At 40.8% G+C, this 22880-nt stretch overlaps 1 protein-coding gene across 4 annotated transcripts in view; it reads left to right on the top strand.

Annotated features, from left to right (window-relative positions):
• The first annotated feature begins 615 nt into the window (after window positions 1-615).
• Window positions 616-22880, top strand: part of SCAF8 (SR-related CTD associated factor 8) — a 73897-nt gene continuing 51632 nt past the window's right edge. For 3 of the 4 annotated variants that reach the window (XR_013837555.1, XM_079971501.1, XM_079971500.1), the window contains exons 1-9: window positions 616-776; window positions 10914-10997; window positions 11745-11789; window positions 13424-13585; window positions 15251-15407; window positions 16480-16610; window positions 17931-18107; window positions 19580-19662; window positions 21921-22035. Coding sequence is in view for 3 of the 4 variants with exons in the window: in XM_079971501.1 (XP_079827627.1) it covers window positions 747-776; window positions 10914-10997; window positions 11745-11789; window positions 13424-13585; window positions 15251-15407; window positions 16480-16610; window positions 17931-18107; window positions 19580-19662; window positions 21921-22035 (984 nt within the window). In the remaining variant the exon portion in view is untranslated. The remainder of the gene's footprint in view (window positions 777-10913; window positions 10998-11744; window positions 11790-13423; window positions 13586-15250; window positions 15408-16479; window positions 16611-17930; window positions 18108-19579; window positions 19663-21920; window positions 22036-22880) is intronic. The other variant, XM_079971502.1, reaches the window with a different exon arrangement.

Raw genomic sequence — 22880 nt, 5'->3', positions numbered from 1 at the left:
TCTGCAACTCTCCCCCCCCCCGCCTTTGCGTGCGGAATCCATCTTGAATTCAGCTCGATGGGACTTCTGAGAGGGTGGGAGAGCAAAACGGCGCAGGATCCAGCAACAAGGCTGGCGGTGACAGCTCTCTTGCCCCTCGCATCTTTTGCTACCAACACAGGGACATTGTGCGCGCGCCTCCGTGCCCAGAGCTGACCAAAAGCTGCGTTCCTTTCTGCCGCCGCCGCCCACCAAGCTGCACTACCTCCTACTTCCCTGCGAGGGGAGCTCGTCCTCAACCCTAGCTGCCTGTAGTCCGCCAAGGGGGGGGGGTGGCGGAACTCGGGACGCCGCTCTGCGTCTCTCGCTTTCTCTGGTGACCCGCCGTTCCTCTCGGCTGTCTGCCCGGCGTTTCGGTCGCCCGCTAGGGGCCGCTCTGGCCGGCATCTCGGCTGCTCTCGGAGAGAGAACTGCGCTGCTGCTGCTGCAAGCGAGCGAAGAGCCCTCCCGACCGCCATATTGGTGCCCGCGCCGCAGCTATTGCGTGTTTGTCCCTGCAGCGCCAGCGGAGCCTGCCCCGGGGCGGCCCAGCGGAGCAAGGGAGGAGTCCCCTTCCCTTACCCGACTGCCCGCCCGCCACCCCGCCGCCGCCATGGCGACAAGGCCCGAAGGCCTCTGAAGGAAACCGGCCGCCGCCACAGCAGGGAGCAGAGCCGCCGTCCCCCCTCCCGCTCAGCTCGTCGCCAGCCTCTTCCCTCCGCCACAACATGGAGGCCGTGAAAGCCTTCAACAGCGAGGTCTGTGCCCAGGGGCGGACGGAGGGCGGCAGGGGCCCCGCTTCTGGTCGCCGGGGGCAGGCCCAGGGGCGGGGAGGCGCCGGGTGGCCTCTCCCCTCTCGAGAGGAACGAGGGAAGGAGAGGCCCTCGGTGCGAGGGAGGGGGGAGGCGGTGGGGGGGGGAGCTCTCTTCCTTAGTCTGGGAGGCCCGGTTCCTATATAAACGATGAAACACCGGCGAGGGGAGGGAGGAAATTGGGGAGAGGTGAAAATAAGAAACCGGCTGCTTTCCCATTCTGGCCCGTGTTCTCCTGACTCCCCTGCTCCCCTTCCCCTTCTCTTTCTCTCTGCCCCGTTGAAATGCTGCCCTGCCCGTCCTTGTTTAAATACTGCCCGAGCACCTTCCGTGTGTCGCCGCCCCCTCCATCGTGACTGCCTACATTATGTCGGGGAGGGGGGAGGTTAATAAGCCGCCGCCGCCGCCGCCCTCCCCCTTCCCTCCATGATGCTCGTCTATCTCTGCTGCAGTCAAAACTAAAACGCGCTGTACCAGCCTTTGCTTTTGTAGTTTTGGGATATCGAGACAGCAACACTGCAGATGGTGGAAGAGGCCTGATAAAAGTCTGCGTCTCCGTTAGCCTGTTAAAGCAACAAGCATCACATGCACAACATTCCCCCTCTGCCCAGGAGCATACCGAGTGGGTTTGCTGCTCCGCATGCAGAATATTATTACACCAAATAGAAGGGTCAGGGGGTCAGATGGTTACAGTAGAAGTCGTTGGCCTGTCAAAAACAACAACAACACCTTGCTAATGAAAATGAAGGTCTTCTTTTTATGCACGTTGGAGTTTGGTTATGTCGCTTATTTTTGAAAAATATTTGGTCTGGAAAGAAAGGAAACACCAGTTGATGAGACGTGTCCTTGAATAAAATCAGTTTTTCACAATAAAGCTGCATTATCTTAAAACTCTCCAGTTGTACAAACAGCATGCAGCTTTGTTTAGCAAAGTGATTTAATACTGTTAAAAAGTACGTACATGTTTTTCAGGGGAAATAAGTAGAAAGAAGAAACCAAACACACTTTTATTTACCAACTAGGGGCTAACGTTCAGAACTGCTATACTGGCATAAGAAGAGCTGCTGTATCAGGCCAATGGCCCATCTAGCCCAACAACTTGTTCTCACAGTGGCCAACCAGATGCCTGTGGGAAGCACACAAGCAGGACCTGAGCACAAGAGCACTCTGACTCACTGGTATTCAGAGGCATACTGCCTCCCGACAGTGGAGGTGGAACATAGCCATTGTGGCTAGTAGCTGTTGGTAGTCCTATCTTCATGAATTTGTCTAATCCTCTCTTAAAGCCATCCAAGTTGGTAGCCATCACTGTCTCCTGTGGGAGTGAATTCTGCACTTTTGACTATGCACGGTGTGAGGAGGTACTTTTTTCAGCAGAGCTACAGCTTTTAAAACCAGTATGTGTATTTAGTTTTCAAAACAAACCTACATCTGTGAATATGATAGTATTGCATGATACAATATTTTGAAAGAGGGCATTCGTGGTACCTTATATGGCAAGGCTGCAATCCTGTGTACCATAATTCAGGAGTAAACCCAATGGAACCCAGTGGAATTTACATCTGAGTCAACAAGCATAGGAATCGGCTTAAAAGCTGCAGTTGCAGTATAGTTTTTTGCATTGAAAACAGCGGGACTTCACAGAAAAGTATGATTTGAATTGGACTAAATAAAAATTACATAGGACAGAAATTAAATACCTCAGAACTATATATCCTTTGAAGTCATCAGTATAAAACGTTTTATATGTCCTGGTGCTTATAATGTTAATAATAGTTAAAATAATTTAAAATAAGTTAGAATGATTTCAAGTGTTCATATTTCTTCACATGTACTATTAATGGCTATCAATGCAGTCCTATACAAATCTTCTCAGAAGCAAGCACCAATGAGTTCAATGATATTTACTCCCAAGTAACTATGTATAGGATTGCAGTCTTATGTTTGTACTTTTATTCACTTTTTCTTGGAACTATTGCATTCAATGGACTTCTGAGCAGGCATGCATGTAGTTTTAGCTCAGGAGTTCTCAAATATGATTGCCAGAAATTATATTTCAGTGACCAGCAGGGAAAGCTTAGAGTGTACTTTAAGAGTATTCATAAATTCAGGAAGGCAGTGTGAGTTTTTTTGCATTCTGCTCACAATCTGATAGTGACACTGGCATCAGGAAGTGAGGGGTCAGTCTGGAAACCTGTGCAGAGGCCTCTGAGGTGACTCTCATTTTAAAGGCACCTGACAGACAAATGACTTAAGTTGTTTTTGGAGCCTCTGGAATTCCAGTTCTTGGAATTATTGTTAAAACAACGCAAAATACCTTCCACCTCTCAAAAAGACAGAAAAGAAAATGGAAAAGGAAAGACACTGGAGCAACCACCCTCAGTTTAATACTGCATTCCCTTTTATTTTGTGGATAAATTGTTACCTACTCTGTGTTTTTGATATCCCAGGTTCTTTTAGTGTGCAGTCAAAAGGTATTGTTAGAGTAGTCTGTTAATTGCATAATACATGAAAATAATATTTGAGATAGGTCTTAAGAGTTCAGAAATTTCACAGTGATTTGGAAACAACATTATTTGGAAGCAAATAATATAAACATTTTAAATTGTACATTTTTAGAAGCTGGAAAACCTTTTTCTTCATTGATGTAGATTCTCCAGCATTTTGTCTGATATTATAACCTGATACTAATTTCTTATTGAACTTTAGCAGAGGAGCAGTACCTTTAAGCATTCTAGGAAACTGTCTGGACATCAATGACCTGCCATTTGTGTATTTAGATAAACTGCTGGATTTTTAAGTCCATTATCACAACAGCTTGAGGGCATTTATTCAGCCTTTCAATTTGTATGTAGCATGTTGCTTGTGTAACTTTGTGCTACATATTTCAGATGGTCGATGAAGTCCAGTGGAAAACTTCATGTTTCACATTGTGAAATTGTCACATACAAACAACATCATTTAACAAATGTATGTGTGTATAAGTTTGGCATCTGTCAGCAAATACATGCAAGTGGCAGCCTTATAAGATTTGTAAGGAGATGTGGGGACAATTTTTCTATCACTCACATTACATGACTCTTAGTTAGTTCACATGTACCCCAAATACTTTTCTGTTCAATGCCATCTGCAGCTGCATTGCAGGTTATTATTTGTGGACTCTGCTTTGTCTCTGTGCATAAAAAAGAACAGTGAATTGAAAAAGCAAAGCAGAACTCAGTTGGATATATGCATACTTGAGAAAGCACTATTTTACTTAAGAGTTTGGAGATGAGGTTGTGACCTTCAGGGGAACAGGAGCAGCAATAAGCAGTTATGCTGCTTAGTCTTCCAGTAAGCATGCCTTTTCACAACTTGTTTCCTCAGTACTCCATTGGTAATATTTAACAGTGTAATCCAATACCTACCTACCCATAAGTAAGTCATACTGAATTCATTGAATTCTACTGCAACCTAGGATTCTGCATATTCTGACCATTGGCAATAGTTCTCCCACCTTTGGGCACTCCAGACACTTTTGAGCCATTAATGAACAATAAAACAGATGTAAGATAAGTGACCTTCATTTTTTTGTCCTTTTTAGTAACTGGCTATTCATTCTTTGCTATTTCTTGGGTGGAATTTTGTTATTATGTCTGAGCCATTTGTGGCAGAATTAGGTGGGGATGAGGCATTTATTATAAGACCTGTCTAATTATGTCAAGTGTGAGTTGGTCAGGTATGATTAGATTTTTGACTGTTACACAGATCTTTATGCAGAATGGAATAATTAAAAGGCGGTAGTGGGCTAACTTACAGATGCTTGGCCCAACTGAGGCTGATCTACAACAGTTATGTAGCCAATCAGAATGTTAACAAGTTGAAGTTAAACTGTCACACAGTCATAGTAGTCTCAGAATATTTTGCTCCTTTTTGTTCTTCAACAGACATGTTACACACACACCACACCAACTACAGTTTGATTGCTGGCTTGGAGCTTTCTCCCATTCTGCTGTGTGATACCACAGTAATTCGTTTGGTATTGAAAGTTAGCAGAACAGTGCATAGTTAATGTCACCTTCTGCCAGTGAGCCCTGTTCATGCTGAATGGGAGTTGGAAGTCAGTAGGGATGTAGTTACCTTGGAAGCTGTTGTCTTCCAGTGATAATTGATTTAAAAAATAAAATAAAAAATCATGACTTGGACAGGCACAGTCTCTGTTGTCCTTTTGGTTCCTACTGAGACCTTCTTCTTTCAACCGGCCTTTTGTGTTGTGAGCTTTTCGCAGCCTGCATCTTTATTGGAATTGTTTTTAAAGTGATAATGATGATGATGATAATTTTATTATTTATACCCCACCCATCTGGCTGGGTTTACTACCCTGGGTTCCTTTGGGAGGAAGGATGGGATATAAATTTAATAAATCAATAAGATGAATTACTCTCTAGATGATTATAAGTTTAGAATGCTTCAAGGTGTAAACAAATAAGTTTGTTGTAATTGCTGCTTCTGTTCCAGGAGGTAAAAATATATATTCCCACTAGCCACTATTGGTACGGCTGCACATCCCTTTCTTCTTTAACGCTATTGTAGCTACTGTCCCATGTGAAGAGAAGGCAAATTTACAGATGATTTGTCAACGTTGCTTAATTTTTTGTTTTTGCCTTTTCCCTTGAAATCTTAGATTAGGTGCAGAATTTAAGAGAGGAAATCCTTCTCAATTTTCCCCTTCTCAGAAGCTCATAATACTACATATTATGAGACATGTCACAAAGCACAATTCTAAGCTATGTGCTTAGAAATGCTGTGAAAAGCGTGTTTTACAATTGTGACAAGTTGTGATTTGAATTAGGACAAGAGCTCCAAAAAAATCTTACAGCACTTTCAAAACTTAGCGTGACACCTAGTAATAAATGCAGTAATGCAGTAGTTTGAGAGAATAACTGCAAGGAAATGCAGTAGTTTGGGAGAATTATTGTCCCAAACTATTACATTGTCTATGTTATCAGGAATAAATGAGTGAGTGGGTTATGTCAATATCAGATAAAAAGTTTAGTACAAAAGTACCTATAGACACAGATTTTCCAAAAGTTATAGTTACAGGCTTCTAGGAGATTCAAGGATCTGGAATGTTTTTTTCCTCAAGCATTCCACTCATCCAGTTCTGTATCAATTATCCTGCTATATTTTTATGCTACAAATACAGCTGATAGTATCTGGCTAGTAGGGAAATAACTTTCCGGTTTTGGAGCTCTGTTTTGAAAAGATAGCAATAATTATAATAATTACAAAAACTTCCATAAAAATATTGTCATAAGTAGATTTATGACTTGAGACAAATGCTGTATAACTCAGAACACTATGGTTATTGTTAGACAGGGGAATGCCCACTTATGCAGTAGGTCCATTCCTGGCTGCTGTGCGCCAGGTCCCTTCTGTTCTGTTCCGTCCCACCCCCTTTTGGCACAGAAAACTGTATGTTTGTCAGCGCTCACACGCGACTTGAATGCACGCAAATGGGGAGTTGCCTGTAGTGGAGTTTTAAAATTGAAGGTATCATAGACAATGCTTATCTGGAACTCTAGGACTAAGCCCATAGGTGTGAAGAACAATCTGAGTAGCATGATAATTGCTCTATGTATAGATGGGAGAACAACCATTTTTTTGTCATAACAAAAAACTAACTACTACTGCTGCTGCTACTACTAATAAAAGTGTTTCCAGATGCACGTTTGGTGGGGCTGCGAGAAAGTTAAAAAATACTGGGGATGTATCCATGAGGAATTAAAAAAGATGCTCAAAATTTCTATAGTTAAAAAGCCAGAGGCATATCTATTAGGTCTAATTGGGAGGGAGATCCCACAAGAGAAGAAAAGAATATTTTTATATGCAACAGCAGCAGCCAGGCTCTTACTTGCAAAGAATTGAAAAGGAAATTCTATTCCCACAAAGAAAGACTAGATTTTTAATTTATCTGAATTTATAGAAATGGCAAAATTAACAGCAGCCATAAGGTATCAGACAAACCAGAAACTAAGGGTAGAATGGCAGTGTTTTGAAGAGTACAGTGGTGCCCCGCAAGACGAATGCCTCGCAAAACGGAAAACCCGCTAGACAAAAGGGTTTTCCGTTTTGGAGGTGCTTCGCAAAACGAATTTCCTATGGGCTTGCTTCGCAAGATGAAAATGTCTTGCGAGTTCCTGGGGTTTTTTTTTTCCTTCCCCCCCTTTTTCTAAGCCGCTAGGCCACTTATCAGCTGATCCGCTAAGCCGCTTAACAGCTAATCCGCTAAGCCGCTTATCAGCTGATCCGCTAAGCCACTTATCAGCTGATCCGCTAAGCCGCTTATCAGCTGATCCGCTAAGCCCCTAAGCCTCTAATAGCGCTAAGCCGCTAAGCCGCTAATGGGCTTGCTTCACAAGACGAAAAAACCGCAAGACGAAGAGACTCGCGGAACGGATTCTTTTCGTCCTGCAAGGCACCACTGTATATGAGTAAACACTGTTCAAAGGAAATCATGTTGGTATGTTTAGACTAAAGTTTGTAAAGTAGACCTAGGAAAAACTAATATATTCAGAACATTAAAGATGAGACGTATAAGATGCAATGTAACTAAGAATTTAAAGTTTAAGGGATGATGAGTATTGGAGGAGGGAACTCATACGAGGTATTAATATTATTCTTTTCTTTTTCTCTGTTTTTATTTCAGGGATATTACATGTATTTTTGTTGGTGCGAACGATTACTGTTTGTTTGTCTGTGTATGAAACAAACAAACAAATAAAGTGTTTCCAGATTTCTCACAAATCTGTTCTTTTTAAATAATTTTTATTAGTTTTCAATTAGTTTTGTTAGTTTTCAATAGCCTCATTATATCAATGCCGAATTACAATACAATTCCCTATATCAATCATTCAAATACCAAATTACATAATTTAGGTGGCTCCCCATGTTCTAGAATTGATGGTTTGATGATTTACTTTATTTCTACATTCCAAAATCTTATTGCTTTCAATTATATTCCAGTCATAATAGTAATCCCTTATGCAACAGCTGCAATATTTATAACTTCTATTCATATTGACACATTCAATGATTTATAAGTCTACAAGTGAAGATCTCCTACTGTATCCTTGTTCCTCCTGTGTGTAACATTTGTTCTGCCCATGTTGTTTCTTCCTGTCCTTGTAAAATATTACAGTGAGGGGGGAAAGTATTTGATCCCCTGCTAAATTTGCCCTCTGACGAAGAAATGACCAGTCCATAATTTTAATGGTTTGTTTATTGTAGCTATGAGAGACAGACTAGCAACAGGAAAACCCCCAGAAACCCAGAAGACAAAAGTCAGAGATTGATGTGCATTATAATGAGTGAAATAAGTATTTGATCCCCTATCAACCAGCCAGATGTCAGGCTACCTGGTATCTTCACTGTATGTAACGAGCTGAGATTAGAAGCACCTGCTGTAAGGGAGAGGTCTTACCTGTAATCCCAGCTCATTACAGTACCTGTACAAAAGACACCTGTCAACAGAAGCAATCAATCCAGCAGATTCCAAAGTAGCCACCATGACCAAGACCAAAGAGCTGTCCAAGGATGTCAGGGACAAGATTGTAGACCTGCACAAGGCCGGACTGGGCTACAAGAGTATTGCCAAGCAGCTTGGTGAGAAGGTGACAATAGTTTGTGCAGTAATTCACAAATGGAAGAAACACAAAATAACTGTCAACCTCCCTCGGTCTGGGGCTCCATGCAAGACCTCATCTCGTGGAGTTGTAATGATCAGGAGAACAGTGATGAAGCAGCCCAGAACTACACGAGGGGAACTTGTCAATGATCTCAGGGCAGCTGGGACCATAGTCGCCATGAAAACGGTAACACACTACACCATGAAGGACTGAGATCTTGCAGAGCCCGCAAGGTCTCTTAGCTCAAGACAGCACATGTACAGGCGTGTCTGCAGTTTGCCAATGCACATCTGAATGACCCAGAGGAAAACTGGGTGAAAGTGTGCTCAGATGAGACCAAAATCAAGCTCTTTGGCATCAACTCAACTCGCCGTGTTTGGAGGAGGAGGAATGCTGCCTACGACCCCAAGAACACCATCCCCACTGTCAAACATGGAGGGGGCATATTATGCTTTGGGGGTGTTTTTCAGCTAAGGGGACAGGACACCTTCACCTCATCGAGGGGACAATGGACAGGACCATGTATAATCAAATCTTGGGTGAGCACCTTCTTCCCTCAGCCAGGGCATTGAAAATGAGTCAAGGATGGGTATTCCAGCATGACAATGACCCAAAACACACGGCCAAGGCAACAAAGTGGCTCAAGAAGAAGCACAAGAAGGTCCTGGAGTGGCTTAGCCAGTCTCCAGACCTTAATCCCATCGAATATCTGTGGAGGGAGCTGAAGGTTTGAGTAGCTACACATCAGCCTCAAAATCTTACTGACTTGGAGAGGATCTGCAAAGAGGAGTGGGACAAAATACCTCCTGAGATGTGTGCAAACCTGGCGGCCACCTACAAGAAACGTCTGACCTCTATAATTGCCAACAAGGGTTTTACCACCAACTACTAAGTCATCTTTTGCAAAGGGATCAAATACTTATTTCACTCATTATAATGCATATCAATCTCTGACTTTTGTCTTCTGGGTTTCTGGGGGTTTTCCTGTTGCTAGTCTGTCTCTCACAGCTACAATAAACATACCATTAAAATTATGGACTGGTTATTTCTTCGTCAGAGGGCAAACGGGCAAATTTAGCAGGGGATCAAATACTCCCCCCCCCCTCACTGTATGTCTATCTTTACCGGTTGTTGCTGCTATCTGTCATGCCTTGCGCAGAGCTGATGTCCAGGTGTTATTCCAAAAGTTTCTCCCTCACTCAGTCCTGTGCTTCTTGCAATAGTTGCAAAAGTCTCCTGGCCCAGGAAAATCCGTTCTACCTAGGAATCTTAGTGCTTCCATGAGATTTAGGAATATTGCATCCAAAGGTGCCTGCAGAATGTGCTTCCACTTGGGAAATGGGACTCCCACTTCCACTCCACCCTGTGCCCCCCAAATCTGCAGAGGGTTGGGGGACCCTCCAGAGCACATCCAGAGGGGTGCAGGGGGCTGTAGGTGGAAGGAAAGGAAGTCTTATTGTGTGAGTGGATGTCTGCTCATCAATGTAAAATGTAATGTGTCCATTTTGCTTTTTTAAACACCTTAAATTGGTGATTGGATCAGCAAAAGTTATGAAATAATATATTTCTATTATTGTGATCCACACTGAAACCATTTGTTGATGAAGAATAGGATATAAATTTTATCAGTATAATTAAATGGAACAGCTTTTTGCATATTGGCCCAAATATTGTCTATATATATAAAATATATATATTAAAAGTTAATTCAGGGTTTCTCCATAATCTAGAAAGAGAGATTTATTTATCTAGGGGCATTCTTAGTTGTCAGTGGCTCCCATAAAATTCTATGGGGCAATTAAATGGACTGCAGTCTCAGACACATAGAGGTGGGCAAATTGTGGAATTCAGTTATGTCTGCTTAAAGTTCTTCCACAAAAGTGATAAGCTCCGGTGATTTATGAAAGAAGGGAGACAGGATACACTTGGCAGCATTGATTGGTGGGGGGTGGGATCTGTACCTTCTTCAGACACCAGGGTCATTGAAGGAGAAGACAGGTTTAGTTTCTCCTCTAATGCTTTTTTTCTGATTGTGCCTTTTTATTTGCTCCAAAACAGTGAATGATTCTATTCACCCTTATGGCAAAAGTAGAACTCTCAGTAAGCTTCATAGCTTTGCAGGGTGTTGAACCTAAGTTTCCCATGTCCAAAGCCAATACTTGTTTACTTTCCTATGCTGAGTTTCTCCTTAGGTTAGCTTCTTTTTTCCCTATTTTGTTGTTACTTTTTTGGTTTTTGTATGTTTTCATTTTTTTATTTTTTTGTATCTTTGAAAATCTGAATAAATATTATTTTTTTTAAAAAAGGTTAGCTTCCTTTCCCAGGTTCCTTTGGAGAACCATCTGTTGGTATTGTGCTGTTAACATGGAAATTGTTTGCAGGCACCATTTACAGCAATCTTTTTTCTTTCTTTCAGCTCTACTCGCTGAATGACTACAAACCTCCTATTTCAAAGGCTAAAATGACACAGATTACTAAGGCAGCAATCAAGGCTATAAAGGTAGGAAACTGGTTTTACTGCTTACGTATGTCTCTTAACTGGTAGTGGTCTTTGTTAGTGCACTGCAATGTTTATAATTTCCTGATCTTTTTTTAAAAAAATAATAAATTTAATTTAAAAGATCAGTGTCAAATAATGATTACTTGAGCTGTAAAAGTTCTGGGGATTTTGAAGCCATGGGAGAAAATAGGGGTTTTGCCTTACTAGCAACCAGCAATCAGTTTATTCAGGGTAGCTTAAAATGTTGAGCAAAAGGTATTGGTAGGTATCCTTTATTTATGGGGAAAACAAGTAGATACTTAATGTTCAACCCAGATGAGTGCAAGTGCAATATCAGCAGGTGGAGAATTCCACAGGCCTCCTTAGAGCCATGATTTTCATCCTACTCTTGTTCTTCACCTTACCCCCTCCAATATGTATGTGGGTGTGCATTTAAGTAGTCTTAGGGGACATTGCAAGGAATAGGATCACAAGTAATTTGCATGCTGCCCGTAGAAAGGTCTGAATGGAGGATTAGAAACATTCCCACATTCCCTGCCATTCCCCTACCCATCTTGAGCTGATTGCATGTTCTCAATGGGGAAAGGATTGGGATATATTGAGTCCTGTGGGAGTCTTCAACATGTGGTCATTGTGTGCTTGATTAGATTGAACCCAGAAAATGTATAAGGAAATCACTAAACAAGAAGGGGGGAGTGAATTATATATATATTTAAACCAATGAAAAAATATCTTCTTTTCTTTTAGTTCTACAAGCATGTTGTACAAAGTGTTGAAAAATTCATACAAAAAGTAAGTTACCAAATAAAATCATATTAGTAATATTTTAGTATCTTGATCAAATCAATTGATAGATTGTTAAAGACAAATAAAAATACATATATGCATAAGAGGCACTGACGTCAATAATTACTTCAGAGTATGTGCATAGAAATCAGGCTAAAAATCTTTATTTGCACGATAACTACTATTATGCTTCCTTTCCTTTTTCATGTTATGATAGGTGTTTGTTGCATGTTGAGAGCTAAATATGAATTACTTTAACTTTCATATGTACTGTTCATTTCACATCATTTTGATAGCAAAACATCCAAGAAAAATAGTGTAAAACTTTCTCAGTAGCTGAAGCTGTTGCATGGAAGCATTGTTTTCTGTGTTGTGCGCAATGTTGTGCCATGCACCCAAAGTATAGTCATTTATACAACAAGTAAGGAATAAAAAAGGACCCCACTGCTTTTTATTCTTAGGCTGCTATTGGAAGAATAAGTTGCTGTAGCTTAAGATACTTTAATTTTAAAGATTAGGAGGTGCTTCTGACGTCCAGGTCTCCTGGCTTAGCAGAGTTAGGATGGGATAGAGATGCTTTTCTGCTAGCGGGCGGCGGCTGCTGCTGCTGGTATATGTCTGACCTGGAAACCACAGTTACATGCACAGAAACCTCCATGGGTATAGATCTACTTACCGCATTGATATCAGAGGTAGATTTCAAAGTGGGATGTTCTGGTGTTGACCTATAAAGCTTTAAATGGCTTAGGAATGCCTCAAGGACCACTTCTCCCCATGTAAACTGACCTGGACCCTGCAATCATCATCTTAGGCCCTTTTTCAGTGCATCTTCCGTGAGAGGTCTGGAGAGTGGCAACACAAAAACTGGCTTTTTCTGCTGTGGCTCTCCACTTGTGGGATGCTTTCCCCTGAAAGGCTTGCCTGATGCCTCCATTACATATCTTGAGGTGCCAGGCAAAAACATTCCTCTTCTCCCAGGCCTTTGGCTAATTAAACAATCTATGGACTTTTAAACTGTTGGGGTGGGGGTAGTTACTGGTTTAATTTGCTACTGGGTTGTGCATTTTTGTGGTTTTATATTGCAAACTACCCTGTGATCATCGGATGAAGAGCAGTATAGAAATGAATGAATGAATGAATGAATGAATGAATGAATAAGGTAACTCAAAGTCCCTTCATTCTGCAGATAGTTTGAAAGCTTGAACCCTTCATAGGAGAAGGGCCAGAACTCAGTAATAGAGCATCTGTTTTGCATGCAGAAGGTGCAAGGTTCAATCCCTAGCATGTCCAGGTAGGACTGGGAGAGGACCCTGCCTGAAACCTTGAAGAGCTTCTACCAGTGAGTGTAAACAATACTGAGCTAGATGAACCAATAGTCTCACTCATTATAAGGCAACCTCCTATGTTCCTATGTAAACCAATAGGAATAGAACTTTTTTATAAAAAAAAAGAGAGAGAGCTAAAGAGAAAGAAGAATCCCCACCACATCCTGCCTGTCATTATTTTTGCAGTTACCCAGGTACATTCAACTGTTGAAACAGTATTGAAATTAGGTCAGTTGTTTTAATTTGCTATTATTGTTTCTACTACTTGCAGATTCACATATAAAATGGCTGTTTTCTTTCTATATTCCTTCATAGTGTAAACCAGAATACAAGGTGCCTGGCTTATATGTCATTGACTCTATTGTTCGACAGTCTCGACATCAGTTTGGACAAGAAAAGGATGTGTTCGCTCCTAGGTTTAGCAATAACATAATTAGCACTTTCCAGAATTTATACCGTTGCCCTGGGGATGACAAGGTATGGTGATCATCTCTATTCCCCTTCCTCCCAGACAGTCCAGTAATTAAAGTTCAGCATAGCTAAATTTCATTTTAGTACTGTGGGTGATAATGTATTTCTTGACAATGTCTCTGGGAAAATAGGCAAACATTTCCAGAAAGAATTTGGGAGAAAGGTGTAGCAATCATCGATAAGATTTTTAAAATAGTGACTGGAAATTTTGTACTACTATTTGTGGAAAGTGGGAAAGAAGTATAGTGATTTTTATGTATTTTAAGTACAGGATTATCACTGTTCTCTACACCCTTACATTGTTATTATATCATAGATATTATTCTTATATAACGCTTTTGTTTATTCAAAGTGCTTCAGTTGCATAATAATAATGCTGATGATGATGATGATGATGGCATGTTGCTCATGACTTATTTTTCAAATAAGTCATTCCTTGGAGGTTTTAAATCGGAGTTTGGTTGGTCATCTGTAATAGATACTTTAGCTGAGATTCCTGCTTTGCAGCGGGTTGGACTAGATGACTCTTAGGTCCCTTCCAACTCTAAGATTATATGAGAGAGGAACTGTTAATTAAGGAATAACAGCATAGTGGCTGTTGCCTTCATCTGCCAGAAAAAAGCCTTCTCAGTATATCTTCTCAACAACCCTAAAAATATTAGCAAGCAAAAAGAATCCAATGGTGTTATCCACATAGGGTTGTATCCAGTGGAGTCCCTCCACTGACAGAGGGCTTTGATCAAGCATAGGCTTATGTCAGTGGAATAATGCATTCATCTCTTTATCATGCAGCTTAATGGCACAACTATTTATATTAAAAACAGAATTTAGGATTTTTTGTTTCATTTCCCCAATTTCATTCAAGTCAGCCTAGCTATAAGCATAATGTGAAGCACATCAGTCTCATGTTTCATCTTTCATATACGATAGGGGTTGTATCTAATGGTGTCCTTCTGCTTGCGCTTTGATCCAGTTGAGGCTGGATCAAAATGGGGAAGAGGTGATTTTTGCCACACAAAAACCCCCCTTCCATCTCCCATTTGCTTTAGAGTTTGTGGACCCTTTGGAACAGCATGGGAGGGAACATGCAGGAGGGAGCTTCAGGTTAAGGGGCAACTGATTTTTTAAAAAATCCTTCTTTATATCCGATAACATTGTGGGTTTCTTTTGAACAATTTCCTGAAACAGTTTGGAAGATCAGAAGCATGGCATAGACTTATTTGCTGCCACCGCCGCCTCTTGCATACTGGTTCCTTCATTTATTTCCAAGTTGCTGTAACTGTAATTTGCCTTGACATGCAAAGTAGATGAGTCACAACTTCCAGGCTAAGGGTAACCAGCATGGTGCACCCAGATGTTGTTGGTCTGCAGATGCTATCAGCTCCAGATAGCATTGCTAATGGACAGGCATGATGGGAGTTATAGACCATAACACCATGATTTGAAGCAGGTTTGGCATGCATGTGATAAAGCAACCTAGAAATGGTAGAGGGAATTGACATTCAAGAGGGAAACTGGGAGCACACAAGCCCTCAACACATTTCTTCCAAACCATATTCTGGAGAATCATCCAAATCCAGCCATCTATTCCACACTTAGTTTGGAACAGTAGGGAGTGTGTATGATGTAAATTCTAATATAAAATGTTGTGTTACCCATGCTTCCTTTTAGAGTAAAATTGTGAGAGTGCTAAATTTGTGGCAGAAGAATAATGTGTTCAAAAGTGAAATTATCCAGCCTCTATTGGATATGGCAGCGGGAATTCCTCCTCCAGTCGTGACCCCTGTCTTGCCTGGGACAACTGCTACTATGAGTAACAATACACCAGGTAACAAAAATGTTATGAATGTTCTCCATTGTGAAAAACTGTTTCTCCATTAATACTTCGTCATGGTTTTAATTTTGCAAAGGCTGATATATGACACTTGCCTGTTTTATGTCTGTAGGAATGATGAACTTCATATACAGGGATTATTTTGTCCAGTGTTTTGATATTTTAATCCTAGTACTGTATCTTGTTCTTTCAGGTACTACTATAATAAATTGTAGTTAGTTGATAAGGAAAAGAAGTTTATTTAGTAAGGACCTCATACAATAGCTCTTCTTAAAAGGATTTGAATCAAATTATATCTCAGTTAATGTAAGGGTGGAGAACCTCCGGTCTAGGGGCCAAATGTTCTGACCCTTGGGATTCTCGCCATTCCATACCTCCTCAGGCCATATGTTTTTTGTTCTTTGCTGCCTGAAATTTGATCTTGAAGTCTGGTAATTACTCTTGCTTGCCTGGTTGGTGTTTAGAGAGGGATGTGTGTAAACATATCCAAGGCTTTCATATAGGGGTATGAAATGATGGTGCCAACTAAGTTCTCTTTGCTTCAAATTTGACTGGTTGATAATGATGAGATGCCCTTTCTGTCTGATGGTTTTCAACTGGTATACTTTTGTGTGCATTGTCGAAGGAATAGTGTTACTTTGTGCTGCTCGTAGTCCTTGCCTGTAGGATTATCATATGGGTCAAGTACAAGTTGTCATCCTAGGTAGCTCCATTAATTTTTATTTTATTTTTAATTTAACAGTTTGTATACTGCTTAGTCACAGTCTTCTCAGGAAACCCAGTAAAATAAAACTGGAAATGTGTTAAAACTTGAAAATCAGAATAAGTCAATTGTTGGGGAGGCCTGGCTTTCACATGGTTTGCTGAAGCTCTGTTTGGAGAGAGAGAAAATTTTGGTTGATTTGTATTTTCGCAATATGCAGCTATTCTCTTTACATATATATGTTCACAGCCTAGGCTAAAAAAACAACAACCTGGCTCTTGTATGTCTTCTCCCTTCCCTTCCCCATTCATTCTCTTTACATACTTTTTATTACATGCTTCCTGCCTTTCCCCTTGATTTCAGGAACGCCTGTGACACCTGCTACACCAGCCAATGTGGTCCAAAGTTTACCTGATCCTTGGGTGTCTCAGATAACTAATACAGATACTCTTACTGCTGTAGCACAGATCTTGCAGAGTCCACAAGGCCAACAGGTAAAGTGTGTTCGGCTTTAAAACAAAATCACAGAATTGGGTAATTAACCTCCTTACGTATATGTTTAGTTTAAATTGTCCATGAAAGGTCCAAGAGTACTTCTCCCCCCCCCCACTTTAATTTATTCTTGATTTGTCAAATGCTGGTATTGGATGTGATACTGAATGCCAGCATAATATGTATGTCCCTTGTATGTCCGTATGTTTCCAAAAGAGTAATGCATGAGATATCCCTCCCTGATTTGACTTGTGTTTTATGATTTGTAAATATGGTTTGGACCTGGTCCAACTGGACCCGGGATTTCAGGGAAACCTCTAGAAATCCCTTTGCATTGCAAAACAAGAACAGTTGTAACTTTTCCTTTTTTACATAGGAATATGAAATATGGAGACTTGATAGGCCGTATAGAGGAGTTTAACTCTGTAAAATGTTATATGGCTATCTCCAGGGGTTTTCATGTTAGTCATCTTTAAAGTTTACATTTTTTAAAAAAAAGCAAATAAATTTTCAATAAAAAACAGTGAGTGCTCAATTATGTCAATTTTCATGCTCCTATGTTTGCCCTACATTGATAATAATGGTAATGCTAAGTTAAGTAGACCATGTCCACAATGATAGGCTGGCTGGCTGATAATAAATTGTAATTATTAATGATGGTGATAATTCTTCGCTATGAGAAGAGACTAAAATAAAAAAAGACAGATAACGAAATTTTCTTTTTGTTTTAATGATGGAACTGGCATTGATTGTAAAAGGATAGAAAATAAACACAAACTGAATGAATGCCACCCAATCCCACCAAACACTTCTTAAGAAACAGAAGCTACAAAAGAGTTGTGCATTTAAAACTTTCACAGACACATAAAGTAATTGAAGAGTGTTGGGTGGGGTAATAGCATACTAGGCATACCCTACAGCTCTCATTAAGCATAGTTCAGCTCCCCTGTTTCCCCTTTCACCGCCATTCTATGGTGTTGTAATTAATAATTGCAGCATTTTAGAGACACACTTTTTGACTTTTGAGAGTTTTGAGCTACGCATCGACACAAATCTGTACAAATTGATTGAGGCAATCTTATCCTGCCTGTAGTGATTTGTAACCGCTTCAGCCTGATCTGGACAGGATACACACCGGCCTAAATCAGCTCTTGGGATTTGGCCAGACTGGGTGCAGAGCCCTGATATCCATCTTTTTCCTTTCAGCATTTCTCTGGAAGCAGTTCCTGTTTTCTGAAAATTGTCAAATTATATGTTTATTTTATAAATGTGTACATAACACTAGCAAAAATGTCATTTCTCTCTTCTTCCCCTCATTCCAGCTTCAACAACTAATACAGACACTGCAAATGCAACAGCAGAAACCACAGCCGTCATTACTTCAAGCCCTGGATGCGGGTCTCGTCGTTCAGTTACAAGCCCTCACTGCACAACTTACAGCCGCTGCCGCCGCTGCCAATACACTTAACCCACTAGAACAGAGTGTCTCTTTTAACAAGGTAGAAGTTGATCTACCAAGTTTGAGAAAGGTTGCTAGAATTTGAAGAATATATTTCCATGGATTTTGTTTCCTTGTTTCCCTTTTGCTTTGTTTTTAAAATAGATTTTTAATATCTTCTAAATCTTAAGATGTTAATAGAAAATTTTTATTAAAATATGTCAGCTTCTTAAAATTTTTTAGGAGTGATATGCTGAATCTTTCATCTTCTTTCAACGATATTGGCCCTGATCTAGAAATATGTTGAACAAATCAAAGGGTCAAAATGTCACATAGATTGAAAGAGAGATGAGCCTGAATCCAAGCCCCTTCCTGATACGGGGATGGTGGGGGTATCTGGATGCAGTTCCCCATACCTGCAATCAGATGATCCATATTCACACCATGTCTGGTGCTTTAATATGCAGTTATTGACCCAGTGTTGGGAATTGCATGTACAGACCTGGATGCTGGATCACTGAACTAGTTTTTCATCAGATCTTCTACTTTTTAAAGGTAACAGACAGTTGAGTTTGTTTCTTTCTTTGCAATCCCATGAGCTTACTTACGACTGCAGTAGGCTATTTTATGCTGACTGGTCTAAACCTTGACCTAGCCATATGAAGCAGCTTACCTGTACATAATTCTGTACTGCTGGCACCAGCTTTAAATTGGTTGGTGGTTGCTTATGTGTCAGTACACCAGCATAAACCTGGGACATAGATCCCTGATTCAGTAAGGTAACCCAATTTAAATATACCACTAGTTTTATACATAGGTATAGGTAAAGGTAAAGGTACCCCTGCCCATACGGGCCAGTCTTGACAGACTCTGGGGTTGTGCGCCCATCTCACTTAAGAGGCCAGGGGCCAGCGCTGTCCGGAGACACTTCCGGGTCACGTGGCCAGCGTGACATCGGTGCTCTGGCCAGAGCCAGAGCCAGAGCCGCACACGGAAACGCCATTTACCTTCCCGCTGGTAAGCGGTCCCTATTTATCTACTTGCACCCGGAGGTGCTTTCGAACTGCTAGGTTGGCAGGCGCTGGGACCGAGCAGCGGGAGCGCACCCCGCCGCAGGGATTCGAACCGCCGACCTTTCGATCGGCAAGTCCTAGGCGCTGAGGCTTTAACCCACAGCGCCACCTGCGTTCCCCATACATATGTATAGGTAACCCAATTTAAATGGGGCACTGGCTGCATTTGTTTGAGGTGTGCTGGTTTTTTCTAGCATATCAAACATCACATTTAACCCAGGCATAAGATGTAACCATACAAATAACTAAGTTGTATTCATTAGTCTCATGCTATTTATGGCTTATCTGTATTACCATTTTCATATGCCAAGTAAGTAAAATACATACAGACATATGAAAATGTACATTTCCAACAGGCCAAAAATAAACAAGTAAAGCTAGTGTGACTTCCTTTTAACATGCCATCTTGAATAGTTTGTGGATATAGTGCATTTCTAATGCATTGTTTGTTTTCTCCTAGAAGCTGATGGATAGGTTTAGCGATTTTGGTGAAGAAGCTGACATTAATGAAGAACCTAAAAAAGAAACTCCAACTTCCCAAATGTAAGACTTCACTTCGTTTAATATATCAAGTGGAAATAGTGTGAAAAGTAGACTTCCTGGTTGGTTGGTTGGTTGGTTGGTTTGCTTGCTTGCTTGCAAAGCGGAGGGGCTGCATGTGTAGACAGAATGCTCATTTCTGTATTGGCCTATTAAGCTCATAAGTGATAATCTAAAAGCAGTATTTAATTAAGAGCACTTCTAAACCACTTTATATAAATGTACCTATTTTATATTGAAGTACCTTTGGGTGTACCTATTTAGATTCCTTTTTTTCAAACTTTGTTAGGTGGGCAAAGGCAAAACAATTAGTTGCATTACTTATTATAACATCTATTGCTATGTTTGTCCCAGCAAATTAATAAGACTTTTCTTTACTTCAGATTTTCATTGGATTTAAATCTCAATGGAAACTTCTCAAATGAGTTTAATTTTCATTGAAGCCTTTTAGTTGCAGAGTTCGCTGCTTTTGATATTGTTCCTATTACGCTGAATGTTGCTTGTTTCAAAGTTGCTGGTCTTTTACAAAAAACAATTTGCCAAAGCAGATGTTACAATCTTGTACTCTGTTCTTAAAACATATTTTCAAAGTCCCATGCTTCATTAATCTAAACGTACATAGAACATTGGCTTGGATACTAACTTCCATGGGTTGTGTTCTTCTCTGTTTTACTCTGTCATATTGTATCAGTGAGTATGTTGCAAACTTCCTTGAGCAGTTTCTTTTGAACGAGAAAGGAGTGGTACGAGTTACTTTGATAAATACTTTCTTGCTTCCCCCTTCCTACTGGAGCCCTTTGTGCTGCCAAAAGCTGCTTCCTGGGGAGCCTTCTAAACTAGCATAAGATTTGGCCCTCGGAGTTGTAACAAGAGCAAGAATTCACGAAGGCCTGCAACAGCATCTTTGGGTCAAAGCTATTATTGTAACCTCAAGTCTATAGCAACAGATTGCAAATTAGTGCAAAATTCAGTTGTATTACTGAATAGGGCTGGGTGATACCTGATTTTCAACATCATGATATATCACCAGCTAAATATCACAATATTGTGATATATATCTGTGGTTGAGTGCCTTGCTGTGCCTGCCTGTGGTCAGAGGGTCCCACTGTATCTCCTCGCAGCTGCAGAGGGCGTGCTGCGCTTCCTTGTAGCAGCTATGGGCCTTGATGAGGCTCCCTGCGGCAGTGGAGGGCCTTAAAATGTAAGGAAGTAGTAGATTTCACAAAAATATTAAATAAACCTCCATATAATATATTTAATATATTTTAAACTAATTTAAGAGTAGTTTAGGTGATTTACTAGTCAAGTTGCATCTGATTCCCCACTCAGAGGTCTAAGTGGAATCTGTGCATGTGTAAGCCCCACTGAGTTCAACTAAACTTACTTCTACTTTCCTGGGGGTAAGCCTCATTGAATTCAGTGGGGCTTGCTTGTGAGTATGTACGCATTTGCCTACACTGCTTACCAAAAAACACCCTCCCCATCATTCTCACATACTACCCAACCTCCCATTTCAGCATAAGGCAGCCAGTTAATCTACTCCCCTCCACCACCACCACACAGAAGGCCCCTCACAGAAGCCCACATCCCACCAATCTCTTCCTTTTTGTCAAAGGGAGGGAGGGAGGGCAAGCAAAAAGATAGTCTCATTTAAATTTTTAAAAACCCTTCCTTTTTAATATGGAGGAAAGCTATTTAGGGGGAACCAACAATCAAAATCCAACCAGAAAATGATAATAAAACTCTTCCTCCTCTTTTTTTTCACTGGTGGGTGTGAGTGTGAGGGAAGAAAGAAGTGCTTTCCAGTTTTTTGGTTACCTTTTTTACTTTTCCCAGGATATTTGATTGTCTAGCTGGGGGGGGGGTCTCCTCCTGGATTGTTAGCAGACTCTAAATAATTAGTTGAGCTCTAAGTGGAAAGATACCATGAAGCTGAAAGAGTATGCTGGTTTGTGTGAGGGCTTATCATCATTTCTTACAGGTTAGAGTGAGGCATGAGAGAGCAAACAAAGCAGGAGACCAGGTGCCTGCAAATAATCTGCAAAGTATCTGTAAAGTATAGGTTCAACTGAGCTACCCCCTGGGAAGCTGTCAAGTCTCCACCTTTAGTTCACCAGTATATTGCCTTGTTGAAACACTTACCACGATATGGCGATTTATCGCACAGCCCTATTACCGAACTTGTTTTTGTATTAAAGCAATCTATAAGATTATTACTACGTAGTAAGAGGTCGGTTGACTGTTCTAATTGTGTGTTTTAGGCCTCTTGTATCTGAATCTGTGAACAACTCACTTTTTCACCAACTAGCTGAACAGTTACAGCAACAAAACCTAGAACATCTCCGCCAGCAGCTTCTGGAGCAGCAACCTCCAAAGGTATAATATTTTGTTTTTTGGACAATAGGTGGTCATCTTTTTAGTATTATTACTATGTTTCTAGTTAGCAAAAGTGAGTTTTACTTTAATGTTCTTTATCATAAAAGCAGAAAAGCATTATAACTTACTTTTAATGTTTTTCACACAGTGAAGGCAGCAGTACAAAGAGGCACACATGCAACTGTGTGTGTATGTTTGTTTTGAAGTGATTTCTTCTGATCAGTTGCCACCAAGAAGCACTTCCCTGAGATCAAAAAGTGCTTGGGGATGAGGGTTTGGTGAAAGTGGCTTAAACGCAAACTGGAGTATGTAGCAATATCCCAATGACATTCTCTTTAAGCAGCTTTCAAGTCCAAACTGGAGAGCCAGTGTGGTGTAGTGGTTAAGAGCGGTAGTCTCATAATCTGGGGAACCAGGTTCGCGTCTCTGCTCCTCCACATGCAGCTGCTGGGTTACCTTGGGCCAGTCACACTTCTCTGAAGTCTCTCAGCCCCACTCACCTCACAGAGTGTTTGTTGTGGGGGAAGAAGGGAAAGGAGAATGTTAGCCGCTTTGAGACTCCTTCGGGTAGTGATAAAGCGGGATATCAAATCCAAACTCCTCCTCCTCCTCCTCCTCTTCTTCTTCTTCTTCTTCTTCAAGGTTCAAACTATTCAAGTGGGGTGGCAGAAGGTTATGAAGAAAGGCTTGCATAATTTAGGCCTTTTTTCCTAGTGTCATAACCCCGAAATAATACTAGTAGTTAACATCCCTTCATAACTGTGAATTTGGAGCATAGCAGCCCTACTTTGTAGATTTACATAGTTTTGCAAAGGACTTGTACAAAGAGTATCTGAATTGACAGA

Source organism: Podarcis cretensis (genome assembly GCF_951804945.1).
Source record: "Podarcis cretensis genome assembly, chromosome: 3".
NCBI lineage: Eukaryota > Metazoa > Chordata > Lepidosauria > Squamata > Lacertidae > Podarcis > Podarcis cretensis.
Note: the sequence above shows the minus strand (reverse complement) of the source record. Positions and strands in the feature narration are given on the sequence as shown.